We start from the raw sequence: 13143 nt of genomic DNA, 5'->3' as shown, positions 1-13143 counted from the left end.
TTGGTTTGTTTTTATCACATTTCTTGCTTTTTCAGGTTAACCCCTTTTATGCCCACTTGACACAGCAGCAACAGGCTGTAATAACAATGTCTATGAGCGGTTGTCCATCCCAAAAGTGTTTTGTTTTATTTAAATTCATTGGGTGGAGGTCTTAATAAGGGTTGGGGGGCTATATTACATATATTACCCTGTTTGTCCCTTTGATGTTGGTCTCACTTTTCCTCCCAATCTTTTCAAAGGACTTTGAGGTTTGACTTCCATGGCAGTCTTCCAGTAGGTTTTATGAGCGCAGGCAGGGCTAAGTGTCATCGCTCTGTGTCATCGAGGCCTTGCCTTCTTTTCTCGCCTGGATTTTTAAAGAGTTGCACAACGCTGCTGAAGGCTGAAGGCCATGGCAAGGCAGGACACTCCCCAAAGCAAAGTAATCTCTGAAATGGGGCTGTGCCAATCAAGAGTCAGCTATGTAGGTCACCCAGAGACTGGGTAGGTCGCTAGAAACACATGGGGGGGTGGAAAGGACTACTCGCCATATTTGACTGGCTGCAGAAGCCAAGCAGTGTCAACACGTCACACAGATAGTGTACAATTGGAAAGTTGGATGGAAACTTTTTTCCTCACACAGAGAAAAAGAACAAAATTACAGATTATCTATTGGCCTGATTGTTTACGGAGTCCTGTTGGCCTACAAACAAGTGATTGAAGTTATGAATATGAACTTGAATGGTGCAAAATGTATGTCATATGCCCACACAAAGGGAAGTGGGGAAAGTACAGAAGCAGTTTCACACAGCTCAGCAATAAGTTCAACACATATAAAGAAAATCTGCACACTCAGTAAACATATTCAAATTAAACCTTGTACATTAGTTACTTAACAAAGAAACTTAATATGCTATAAAAGTAACACATAATTTACAGAATTTAAATATTAAAATGAAACCCATGGTGAAATTGATCTATAAGTGGGTTTGGGTAAAACAGGCACATTAAATTGGAGGTCCTTCTCATCCCTACTGTTATTTAAGATTTATTTAGTTAGCACCACAGTGCGCAGATGAAGTTGGTACACTCAGATAACACTTTTTTTTTTTTTTGAAGATGTGCCAGCCGCAGATGGTTTTCTGTGAAAAATGCCCACAGAGCATATTTGGAATGAACCACTGAAACCAAACAGGAAAAAATACCATTTCAGATGAAAAAGTTATTGTTGACGTGTAGTTGACAGAACTATTTTCATATATATATATATATATATATATATATATATATATATATATATATATATATATATATATATATATATATATATATTTATTTATTTATTAATTTTTTTTTTATTATTATTATTTTTTTTTTTAATGTGACTTTTAACAGACCACTGATTTACAAAACAGATGAGAAATAATGGCAGTTTTCAACAACATTTCTCAGGTTTCCCAGTTTCCGTCATTACATGAGCAAAGGCTCAATTCACTTGTATTATTTTACAGCTTTATGAATCTAACAAGCTGTTTAAATTACAAATACATTTAACTCCTTATTTGTTTCGACTAATGCTGGCATCACCACACCAGAAATAGCAGTGCATGATTTCTGAATTATTAATGACTTCCTTGCAATCACGGGTATGGGTTTCATTTTACTTTTTGGGGGCAGGGACACCAAGTGCAGGTTATCATCCAATAATTAGAATTTTCTGCATCTGCATGCATGTGCATGGCAGGTGTCATTTTTATTCACTATTTTAATAGAAAATATCTATTATTCTCATTTAAAGTATTTAAGTGCTTATGCATATGCTTAGATGGAGTATGTGTATGTGTCAGCATGACCTTTTGAAAACTGCTTAGCTTTGCTTAACGACGTTTCACTATGTTATCTGCTAACTGTTAGGGCGTAGAAGGACTAAACTCCCAAGATGACCAGTGCCAAGAGCTTCCTGGGAATAGATAGTGGGAGTTGTTTTCTGCCCAGAAACAGCCCATTGGACAGAAACCTGTTGTAACTGGGAAGATACAGAGAGTTGTTTGTGAAGGTATAAAAGAGGAGCTGAGACACCCCAAGGGCAGAGCGCTCGTAACTCAGACCTGTGATGTTTTGATGTGTGTGTTCACTCTCCTGCATGCATGCAGTAATAAAATAGCTTGACCACAGCTGACAGTGTTGCAGACCTTTTTTTTTTTTACAGAAAATTCCACAACACTACAAATGAGTCATCCAAGTTTTATGAACTCAGATTTTCATATTACAAATGACCTCTTGTATTCATGCAATGCAAGACCTTGTGTGCAGCAAAGCTAACATAAGCTGAGGGGCGTTGAGCCTGATGACCTACCCACTGCAGTGACCCAATTTAAATAGATAACACAAATCAATACATATATGTAGTCCTAATCCTATACTATGATAAGGTATGCTATTCCCAGGCGCTTTGTTACCTGTGACTGACGGAGTGGGATCCTGGTTATAGGCTGGCCTTGTATCGTCTTGTTCAGCTGTGCACTAACTTGCTCAGGAGTTATTCTTTCTTATAAAATTTGCTGCTGAACTGACTCGGTTAGTGGTGGGTAAGGGCCCAACAGGAAACTTCTGCACGTTTCAGCATGACTGCAGTTAAAAGACTGTTGAGTGTGACTGTTGGCACAGAAGAGGTCAGAGGCCTCAGACCTGAGAGCAGAGCTGTGTTTTTAATTCTCTTGTTGAGAAACAAATAGAACTTACGCAGTTGTGGGTTGTGGGAAGTCTGGTCAACGCTACAGGATGTGGCTGTGACCTATTAAAATATATATTCTCTTTACAGATAAACAGATATCTCTGTGAACTCCATCGAGGTTCCTGCGGCATTCATAATTCTCATGTTGAATTAAAAATTGTAGCTATCACTTTTCATATTTCGTATTCCCTCAAAAAGAACCCTGATCATGTCCCAGTTGAAGTGAAAGTAAACAACGCTCTAGATTGTCTGTTAAATTTCAATTTTTAAGCAAGTGAATATCCTTGTCCTTGTCATAATTAATTGATATCTTTCTCTCACTCAGTTATTGCAATAAACATACAGTTAGGTCCATACATTTTTAGACAGTTGCACTTTTTTTTTGTAATTTTGTCACAGTACACCAGCACAGTAAATTTCAAATCGAACCGTCAAAATGTGATTGAAGAGCACAGTTTAATCTTTAATTTATGATGTATTTTAAGAAGTACAGCCATTTTTATACAGGTGTGAAAAAGATTGTTTTGAACAACAAAGATTAAAATGAACTTGTATCAGAATGATGACAAGATAAAAGTATGGTGAAAGAAAGGAACAGCTCATGATCTGTCTGTGAAATATGTTATATGTAGGCATGTGTGGCTACCGGTGGAACTGGGCCACTAGTATTTATTGATGTGACTGAGGTGCACAGGGTTATACTCTCTGCTCAGATCAACCAAATGCTGCAAAAGTAGTCAAAATGTGCTTCACAGTACAAATGAATAACGACCCAAAACACTCTGCAAAAGCAAACCAAGAGTACATAAAGACATAAAGAACATAAAGAAATTGGGCAATCTTGAATGGCCAAGTTAGTCACGTGATCTTGAACCTAATGACGCATGCTCCTCGGTTACTATAAAGATGCTATAAGTTGCCTTAATTTCTAATATGAAGGCAGAGAGTCCCATAAACAAGCTGCAACTAAGAGGAAACAATTGGTGATATGCACAATTTCCAGGGGCACAGACACAAACAGTGGCAAAATTACAAAACTGTATTATTGTCCAAAACATTATGAACCTGAACGTAACTCTCTGCATGTCCTCCTTCATTACGTATATCCGTGAATCTTCCTTTTTTACTCCTGCCTGGCAGCTCCATTTTCAACCCACTTCGCTGTCCCTCCTCTGTACATGTCCAAACCGTGTCAAACCTGAGCTGTCCCTCTGATGAATTCATTAATAATCCCATCCATCCTGGTCACTCCCACTGAAGGTCTCAGCATCTTCAGCTCTGCCACCTCCATCTTCAAATCGTCCCCAAACCATACATCACCTGCTGCTATCCTTCTGTCACAAATCCCCCCTGGACACACGTCTCCACCCACTCCACCCCGTTTCCCATGACGATGTAATTGAAAGCTATTTGAGTCAGAGATTTAGATTTATCTGTGTGCTTTTGCAATTTTCATTTGGTGCGTTTCATTTCCATATTTAGAAGTCAAGCCTTTCATTTAACAAAAACAAAGTAAACAATTAAGCATGATTAAAGAATTAAGCGTCCAAGTAATTAGATTTTTTGCCTGATCATTTTTTCCTGTGTTCTTCATGTCAGTGAACTGATACTGCTCCCTGAGGGTCTGGCAATCTGGAAATGAGGAGCGGAAATTTGATTAATGGATTTAATCCAAATCTGTCTGAAGCAGCAGAGCTGGCCCTGATGTTTGTGTCCAAGGCAATTTCTAAAAATGGATTGTGTAACAGGATGATGCAGTTCAACAGATAATTGAACATTTCAGCTTTTAGTCTGCCCTGTTGTCTGTCGTGTTTATGCTGCACCTGGACAGACAGTGAGCGGGTAGAAATCTTATTGAAGCTGTGCTGCCTGCTCCTAATCACATTTCCTGCTTTCTGTCCTGCTGACTTTATCAGGTCAAAGTAGGAGAAGACACAGCCCGTGCACCAGATATCGCTGCCTTTCCGCGAGACATTTTTTGTTTCCTTTTCTTTTAAAACAGTCATGTAGTAGAACACTAACTCCTTTCCTTCATGAAATTTGATATATTACTTAAATTCGTCAGACCCAGTTACCGACGCATGATTTTCTCTAAATGCTATAATAGGTTGCTAATTTATTTCAGATTGCCTCGGGTATGTGGTTTAGAGATCTGATTAAATTGTTGTCAAACTAATGCAGCCTATTTTTACCACATGGGACTTAATCTAAATTAAATGACCTCATTGCTGAGTGGACTGCTTGTTGCGTTTGTATCTCTAATGAATAATCTTTAAACAAACCTTTAACTTGTCACCTTTAGTCTGATGCTTTTGGCCAGTTTCCTGACTCAGTCATATTGCCTACTGAATCAGGGTTGCCTAGTATTGCCCCCTATGTACTGCCACCAGTACTACAATACAATGGGCGAGTGGACTACTCACATAAAAGGGTTTCAGGTCAAGTGAGTCAGTGCTATCACTATGCAGATAGTATTTGACTAGTTCAATTTCAAAATGCTGAACTGGACACTTGAAATCCTGTCAAAGTAGAGTGGCTCACATTAGAATGAATTTGGTGGTGAAATATAAGGATCAAAAATCAAACATGTAGTCAGATTTATTGAATTGCAACACACACACACACACAGAGGAAAAAACTATAAAGTTGTCTGTTGTACGGGTTTTGATGAATGCTCAATCATCCAGGTAAGGAAATCCCAAAAGTAGCATTTTTAATGTAGAGGCCTTCGGTAAATGGTCTTTGATCATGAGAACTTGCATATTAATGATCAAGGAACTGACCTCATAGCCCATTGTTCATTAAGTTTCAGTCATTGTGCAGATGCATTGTTTATAAAGTTGGGGGAACTTGGAGTGAGCTAAGACTGAAAAAGTCACTTAAATGAGTGATGAAACGTTTCTACCACTGAAAACACTACGCCCAGATGAACATAATCAACTTTTATTTCCTAACAGATTTGTCGCAGTCTGGCGAGGGCAGACTGTATGAATTGACAAGAAGGACCCAAAATGCAGACTCCAAGGAACAGGGAACAAAACTTGAATGTTAACAAAAAGCGAGCCGTTTAATGAGGCTGGTAAAAGGTACAAACAAAAAGCAAGGCAAACTGAAGCAAAATTAACACAAATCTAAACTGGGAAATCTAAACAAACACCTGGTGTAAAGAACATGGCGTGAACAACAGACGACCTGACAAAGAATGACCAGAACACACCGACTAAATACACACAGGAGGATAATGAGGGAAATGGAAACACATGGGGAAACAGCTGACACACATGAACATAAGGACATCACAAGAGGAGAGCAAAACTAAAAACATTGAACATAGGAACATCGGACCTCTGCAAAATAAAACAGGAAACATAATGAGACGCAGACATGACAAACCTGCACTTGACAACGTAAGACTGAGACATGAAACACATGAAGGGCAAGGGAGACTTAACAGGGGTTGGAAGACACAAGGGGAATCTAATAACAAATGAAATAGAAAAACTAATGAGCTTAACCATATACTATAAACATCAAAATAAACTAAAACTCAAAACACTGGGTCATAAGACCCAGGATCGTGACAAGATTATTTGTGAGTGCAGAATACACGTTTCATGTCTATCCACATTTAACTGTTCCGTGTTCTTGCACCATATTTGTCATAATATGTGTGCCAGCCAAATGCAGGATGCCAACTTTTACATCTAAAAATCTTTATACGGGTTTGTCGCAATACTGTAGTAACCATCTGTTTTCTTCCACTTATCCAATTCCTGGCTCATGTTGGGGGGGGAGTCTACCCCAGCTCTCATAGGGCAAAAGGCGAGGTACATCCTGGGCAAGTCAGCAGTCTACTGCAGGACAAACAAGAAAACCAAGGAATTAAAGCCATCTTTTTATTATCTACAATTCCTTTACTTCTATAAACTGCAACAAGGTGTTCTTCTAATCCTTCAAGCAATGTTTTATGAGTATAGAATTAATGAGTGAAGCAGGGGTAGGCAACTCCAGGCCTCGAGTGCCGGTGTCCTGCAGGTTTTAGATCCCACCCTAGGTCAACACACCTGAATCAAATGATTAGTTCATTACCAGGTCTCTGGAGAACTTCAAGAAATGCTGAGGCGTCATTTAGCCCTTTAAATCAGCTGTGATGGATCATGGACACATCTAAAACCTCCAGGACACCGGCACTCGAGGCCTGGAGTTGCCTACCCCTGGAGTAAAGCATTAACTAAGTGATCCTGCAGGGACAGGGTATACGCACATATTTCTGTTATGATAGATGCTGTTTTGTCAGATGAATATGAGTAGAAGATAATAACAAAAAGAGGTGGAAAACAATTGCTATTTAAATAGAAATAATCTAATTGAAAGAGGGCTTCACATTGACTAGGACAGTTCAATCTTGACCTTAGGTAGTTCGTTAGAAATAACAAAAGTTCTCTTATTGAGATATTTAGGCACCATAAGAAGCTGTTGGCACTTGCAAAATATGCTGCAAAACCCAATGTGATTATGGCCCACTTCCTCTTTTTTTATGATCATGCTTTTTACACTTAACATTTGATATCTGACACTCAATAATCTTATTGGCTTTTCGCCACAGTCCAACCTCATGAAGCATACTTGAAATATATGAGAGACTTCAAAATTCAAAAGGGTTGATCTTTGAATGATCTACTGGTAATCTCTATTTCTGTTTAAGAAAATATTACGGAAAAAAACAAACAGAAGAAAATTGGAATTTGTGACAGAGAGTGGATAATTGATCAAAAAGTGGGCTTGGTTTTTGTTTTATCTCAGATGTCGTCTAAGCAGCTCCCGCCCCCTCATGTCATCACAGCTATACCCTCCTTGTCTTCTCCCTTCACATGCACACCAGTACTCACGTCTGCTGGTTTGCGTGTCATGCAGCTTCAGCTCTGCGGCTAAGAGGCAGGAAATCAGATATTTCAGTAGTTTGCCAAGAAAGAAGAGAAGGTGAGCTCTTATAACTTTATTTAACACAGTTAAAAATTTTCTCTTACATATGAGATTTAGCAATTTGGTTTAAGTGGCATTTTGCAAGTGTGAAATTGTTAGAAAAAAAATATGCTTTCTGCAATATTTCTAATCTAATGTGTAGAGAGTTGACCTGCTGTTTCTGACTTATTTTAATAAAGTCTCTGTTTCCTGCAATACATAAAAGAAGAGTGACTTCAAATAGTAGTTTTATTCTTTTTTTATTCCAATTCTGCCCAAAGGGTTCATGATCTTTTGTAACAATGTGTCAAGGCGCAAAAGTGACTCAAGGGGTTATTGCCACACGACGCTGCGCATGTCACCACAATGTTCATAAAATGTCTCTCAATAAGGATCTTTCTCAATACGTGCTTCCTTTGGCCTCATACATATGCAATTTTTATAGTCTTCACATGGCCGTGTCACAGATACAGTGGAAACAGTATAGCGTGGTATAATTGGAACAATGCCACACCTAATCATATTTATATAATTTCTGAGTGTTTATCAGCTGCTCTAGAAATATATTGCTTCAGGAATATTTTGATTAAACCCTCTGTATTTCATCAGTCATGCTGTTCCCCGCCAAAAAAAAAAAAAAGAACAAAGAAATCCTCAATCTTAAGCCACTTTGTGCAAACATTTGAAGGCAGTTCTTTTCATTTATAACAGCATAATTTACTTCAATGTAATGTTTTTGCCTCAGCTTTCCACAAACCCTTTAATCTATTGATTGCATACAGGCGACGCACTTCACTGGAGATCATTTAATTCAACTGTGACCTTCACCCGCTGATAAAACGACTAAATACAGTCTCCTCTGATTCCACAAGAGGGCACCAACATGGAGCTCCTGTACAGTGACGGCGCAACAGCAGTCTGGAAATATTTCAAAAAAAGCCAGCTAACAAAAACTACATAATTTTATAATGCAGAGTATCCACCCTAGGGGATAAACATTTATGTGATGTGCATAGATGTTCCTGACATGAATGGGAAAGCTAAATGTTTTAGAGATATAGTAGCTGAAATTTCACTATAACACTGAACATATCATGATGAAAAATTGGCTTATTTTTTAACATAACAGGCACAAGGATAGATCTCTGTGTATTTTTAAACTCAATTCAGCCTTCAGTAAAAATCAAAGTGTTTTATGGCTTGCTTGAAACCATGTTCTACCAGGCGACTATCTCTCCCGTAACATCATCAGCTGAAACTGTGATGATCGTGTGTTTGTTTTGGCCTCTAAATGACTTTCTGTCTTGACTCAGAGACGTTTATGTTCCCTTTAAGCTCCAGCTTCAATGTTGACAACAAGATAAAAAAGTAATCCCGTTTTCTGCTTTGTTTGTTTCACCACGGGAAGTTACCTGTCCCGTCCAACCTAATGTGACATACGTCAAAGTGACGGAATCTTAACACATAAAGATGTGAATGAAAGATCAGATTCTGTAGAGACATCTGTGCTTCATAAATAACTTGTAACATTTGTTACAGCTTTTTTGTACTTCATTTCCTAATTATAGTAGCTGGAATGACGGACGGGGAGAAAGCTACTTCTGTAGAGCATGGACACACAGGTAATATCTCATCAACAATAGCTATGCAGCTTTCCATTAATGGTAAAATTCAGTTCTGTGTTATATAAAAAAAAGGACATCTGTATGTACAGTTGACTGGTCAGCTAAGACTTGTCACGGTACTGATTGTGTTTTTCTCCTAGTTAACAAGTCCTGTGTGAATCTGACGTGCTACATGGTCCTGAGTGACGAAGAGAGGAAAGCCATCGGCACCATCTGTTTCCTGGCAGGCCCTGTCACACTACTGGAAAATGTTCTTGTGCTTGGGGTGATTGCTAGCACAGCCACCTTGCGAAAGCGGCCATCCTATCTGTTTATTGGCAGCCTTGCTCTGGCTGATGTCTTTGCCAGTTGTTTCTTCACCATAAGTTTCTTACACTTTCACCTCTTTCATCTCAAAGATGGCCCAGGCGCCTACCTCTTCAAGCTAGGCGGTGTCACCATGGCCTTCTCTGGTTCAGTGGGAAGTTTACTGCTGACTGCTCTGGACCGCTACATCTGCATCTACCACTCCTCGACTTACAAGGTGTTGCTGACACGGCGCAGAGCCCTGCTGAGCCTTCTGATTCTCTGGAGTACAATCATCTTCCTCTCCTTCTTACCTCTAATGGGCTGGAGGTGTTCCACAGGCCTTACTCCACCTTGCTCAAACTTGTTTCCATACATCAATAAGCACTATCAAGCCTTCTGGACCAGCTTCGTCCTTGTGATTCTGGTTCTGATTTTGGGGGCTTATGCTCTCATCCTGTGGAAGGCCCACCGCCATGAGTGCTCAATGACCAGCTTCCAGGGAGCAGCAGGAAAAGCTCAATCTCGCATGAGGATGGATATCCGGTTGGCTCGCACCTTTGGCCTGATTCTGCTCATACTGGTGGGCTGTTGGGTTCCTGTGCTTTCTTTCATGCTAGTAGATGTCTCAGTGATCCTGACCCGAGACCAACAGCGAGCCTTTGCTTTCTGCAGCACCCTCTGTCTGGTCAACTCTTCAGTCAACCCACTGCTGTATGCCCTGCGCTTTCGAGAACTAAGAATTGCTCTTTTGCGGATGCTGCAAAAGCTGTGTTGCAAGGGAAGGTGTAAAAAACTCACAGAAGACTCAAGCCATGGACTACCCTCTGCAGAAGACAACTGTACTGCTTTATCTGACGATGAGATGCCCAAGGCCAGAACCACCAGACCTGACTCCATTTCAGAAATGGTCTACAGTCACCAGCTGACCATGAGAAAGTGAAGGAAGCTGAACGTTAAAATAAAAGAGAAGCAATACAGTTCGTGAAACACTTGTTTTCACGACAGCTGTTAGCTAGTGATCAACACCATCACTGTAGATCAGGATAAAATCTGTCTATACAAGGAAATGTCACTTACTGCTTTTTTTTTTTATTGTAATTGCGAATAAGCTTGTAAATAAGTAAACAACACATGATAACAGTACTTGTCAAAACAAAACACAAACCCTGGGAATTACAATGTGACCATTACACATTACTTTAATTATAAGAGATTATAAAGTATGTTGTTGACCATTAATCCGTAATGTTATTACCAGTTAATATGCTTAAAATAGAAAATGATAGTTACACAGAGGACACACGGAGCTTTTTTCAGCATTTTGCAATAACTGCACCCAAAAGATTTAAATGGAAATAAATACCTCTGCACTCAATCAGACTAAGTAAATTGTTTTGTACAAATGTATGCTACTATGTGTTACTAATATTTAAGCACATATAAAGGTCATTTACCTTTGACCTCCATGTTTCCCCTCTCACTACTTTAGCATTCCATGAAATCCTGGTTCCGTGAACTGAACTGCTGACTTTTGGGTTTGCCATTTGTTGCTAGCATGATTCTTTATTTTTCAGTGTATGACCCAGAGCACGCAGGAACAGAGGAAGCAGTGGGTCGCCAATCTGCACATGAATGCCAGGACCCCACAGAATTTCACACAATGCTCACTGCACAAATCCAAGCAGTGTGTAGAGGTGAATGGAGCAGATGTTAGGAAGAGAACGAGCACAGACACTAGAACAGTCTTTGCGATAGTAAAAGCTGGCAGCTGCAGTAGAGCGCACACTGATATGCAGTTACACTCACAGTGACACACAGCGTAACAGAGGTAGATAATCAGAGCTGATGCTTGTTGATTTAGACTTTAGAACACCTATTTCATCCATTGTGTGAACTTATTAAAAATAACACTTGGTCTCGACTCTTTGTATCTTTTTTTAAAGCAAATTACACAAGTACATTTCTTTAATCTGATAAAGTGGGCCCATCTCTGTATCTGTCTTTAAGATGACTAAAGGGACGCTCTCTACCACAGAAGACAATCTGTGAAATTAGCTAGCAGTAAAGCACATGACTGCATTGGAGAAGAAATAGCAGCAGGTGGTGAACGGAACGAGTATGTGGCTTAATTTTTCTCACTACAGCAGCAAAAAGTAGGGCTACACAATTACTGTAAAAATTATAATCTCGGTTACTTCAGGAAGTATTAGGATTGATTATTTCGTGTCATAATCTGACTTCTGAAACGCTGAGAAAAAAAATTGCCTGTTATTCTTCGCCTAACTGAAACCAAAGCGTTTATAAAGAGCCGAATCGGTTTTACAATTCTTGGTAATCAAAGTCTGCCTTCCTTTGATGTTACCTCAAGCTGAAGTAAACCTACCCCCACCTCTAAGGGAGTGAGTTGTAGAGAAGCATGAAAACACACAGCTGTAAAGGAAAGACAAAATGAGAACTGCAAAAAAGAATGCAAAAACAAAATGGTTATTTCTTGGTCATTTTCTTTTACATAATATAAGATGAGCTTTATTGTCACTCCAAGCAAAACTGGAACTGTTGGGAGCCATCGATTTAATCAAATTAAAATTTTAATCATTAGCAAAAATTTAATGTAAAGGATGATCATATGTATACATTCATTTTAAACTAGTCTAAAGTTATAGCCTTGCAATATATAAACAAATAAAGTTATTTTATAAAGATTTGGTGGAAAGTGTTATACAATCAGGTGGTATTTATAAAATTCTTATATTGTTGAGGAAAATGCAATACAATGATTGGAAACTTGACAATAAACAAATGAAGAATACAACAGTGGAGGAAATTAATACATTTTTAAAGATTTACGTCATCATCATCTGCCTCCATCTCACCCTTTACTACATCCATGAACTTTCTCTGTGGTCTTCCTCTTTTTGTTAGTGCCATCATCTCCAAACCACATATCATAGCAGGCCTCAGTATTATCTTGTAAACCTTTTAAACCTTTTCTTTCAGTCTTGCCAAAGTTACTAATGCAATCATGGATAGGTTACTTATTGCCGAGTCTGTGCTTGGTCACTGATGTGTTTTAAGAGATCAGATAGCAAACTATCTCTGTGCGCAAATGTTTGAATGCAAGACATAGCAGATTAAATTTAGATAGATAGTGTGTCTGTGTGACAATAAAGCTCAGTTGTAGAGAATTTATGCTCTAAACTGTTACTTAACCTAATTATTAAACCTATTTAAACCTAACCTAAATATTAAATCTAAATTTTTCCATATGTCGGTAAAAAATTTGGGGTCCGTTTTTAAAATACCTAATTTACCTGAACTCTACGGCGAGACGTCTCGTGAACCTTGAATTTAAGTTCAAGGGAACGGCATCAACATCAACAACAGGGTAAGACAGCCGGAAAACGCAGCCTAGAAGCGCCGTATTAAAAAAGTGAAAACGACAAATTAATCTAGTTAGAATTAATCAAGACATTACAAAAGCAATTCTGGATAAGAATTACATTTTAAATCTGCGAAAAAACACAGAAAGATTCGTTGTAAATATTTGAAGACCCC

At 38.8% G+C, this 13143-nt stretch overlaps 1 protein-coding gene across 1 annotated transcript; it reads left to right on the top strand.

The window, feature by feature from the left end:
• Positions 1-7538: 7538 nt before the first annotated feature.
• cnr2 (cannabinoid receptor 2) lies at positions 7539-10963 on the top strand. Its single transcript, XM_085471921.1, has 3 exons — positions 7539-7693; positions 9215-9297; positions 9441-10963. Exons 1-3 carry the CDS (start codon positions 7545-7547, stop codon positions 10526-10528), a joined length of 1320 nt encoding a protein of 439 aa, XP_085328047.1. The 5' UTR covers positions 7539-7544; the 3' UTR covers positions 10529-10963.
• The last annotated feature ends 2180 nt before the right edge of the window (positions 10964-13143 follow it).

Source organism: Copadichromis virginalis, linkage group LG11, assembly GCF_057382275.1.
Source record: "Copadichromis virginalis isolate Kocher_CV1m ecotype Utaka linkage group LG11, C_Virginalis_male_GT1.1, whole genome shotgun sequence".
NCBI lineage: Eukaryota > Metazoa > Chordata > Actinopteri > Cichliformes > Cichlidae > Copadichromis > Copadichromis virginalis.
The sequence above is the reverse complement of the archived record's forward strand: the minus strand, read 5'-3'. Positions and strand labels throughout refer to the sequence as shown.

Excerpts from the sequence above, each read along its gene's own strand:
- cnr2 (XM_085471921.1), top strand. The coding sequence starts at position 7,545 with ATGTCATCACAGCTATACCCTCCTTGTCTTCTCCCTTCACATGCACAC. Across the intron at positions 7,694-9,214 it reads TTGCCAAGAAAGAAGAGAAG|CTTTTTTGTACTTCATTTCC; the intron begins GTGAGCTCTTAT and ends CATTTGTTACAG. Across the intron at positions 9,298-9,440 it reads TGTAGAGCATGGACACACAG|TTAACAAGTCCTGTGTGAAT; the intron begins GTAATATCTCAT and ends TTTTTCTCCTAG.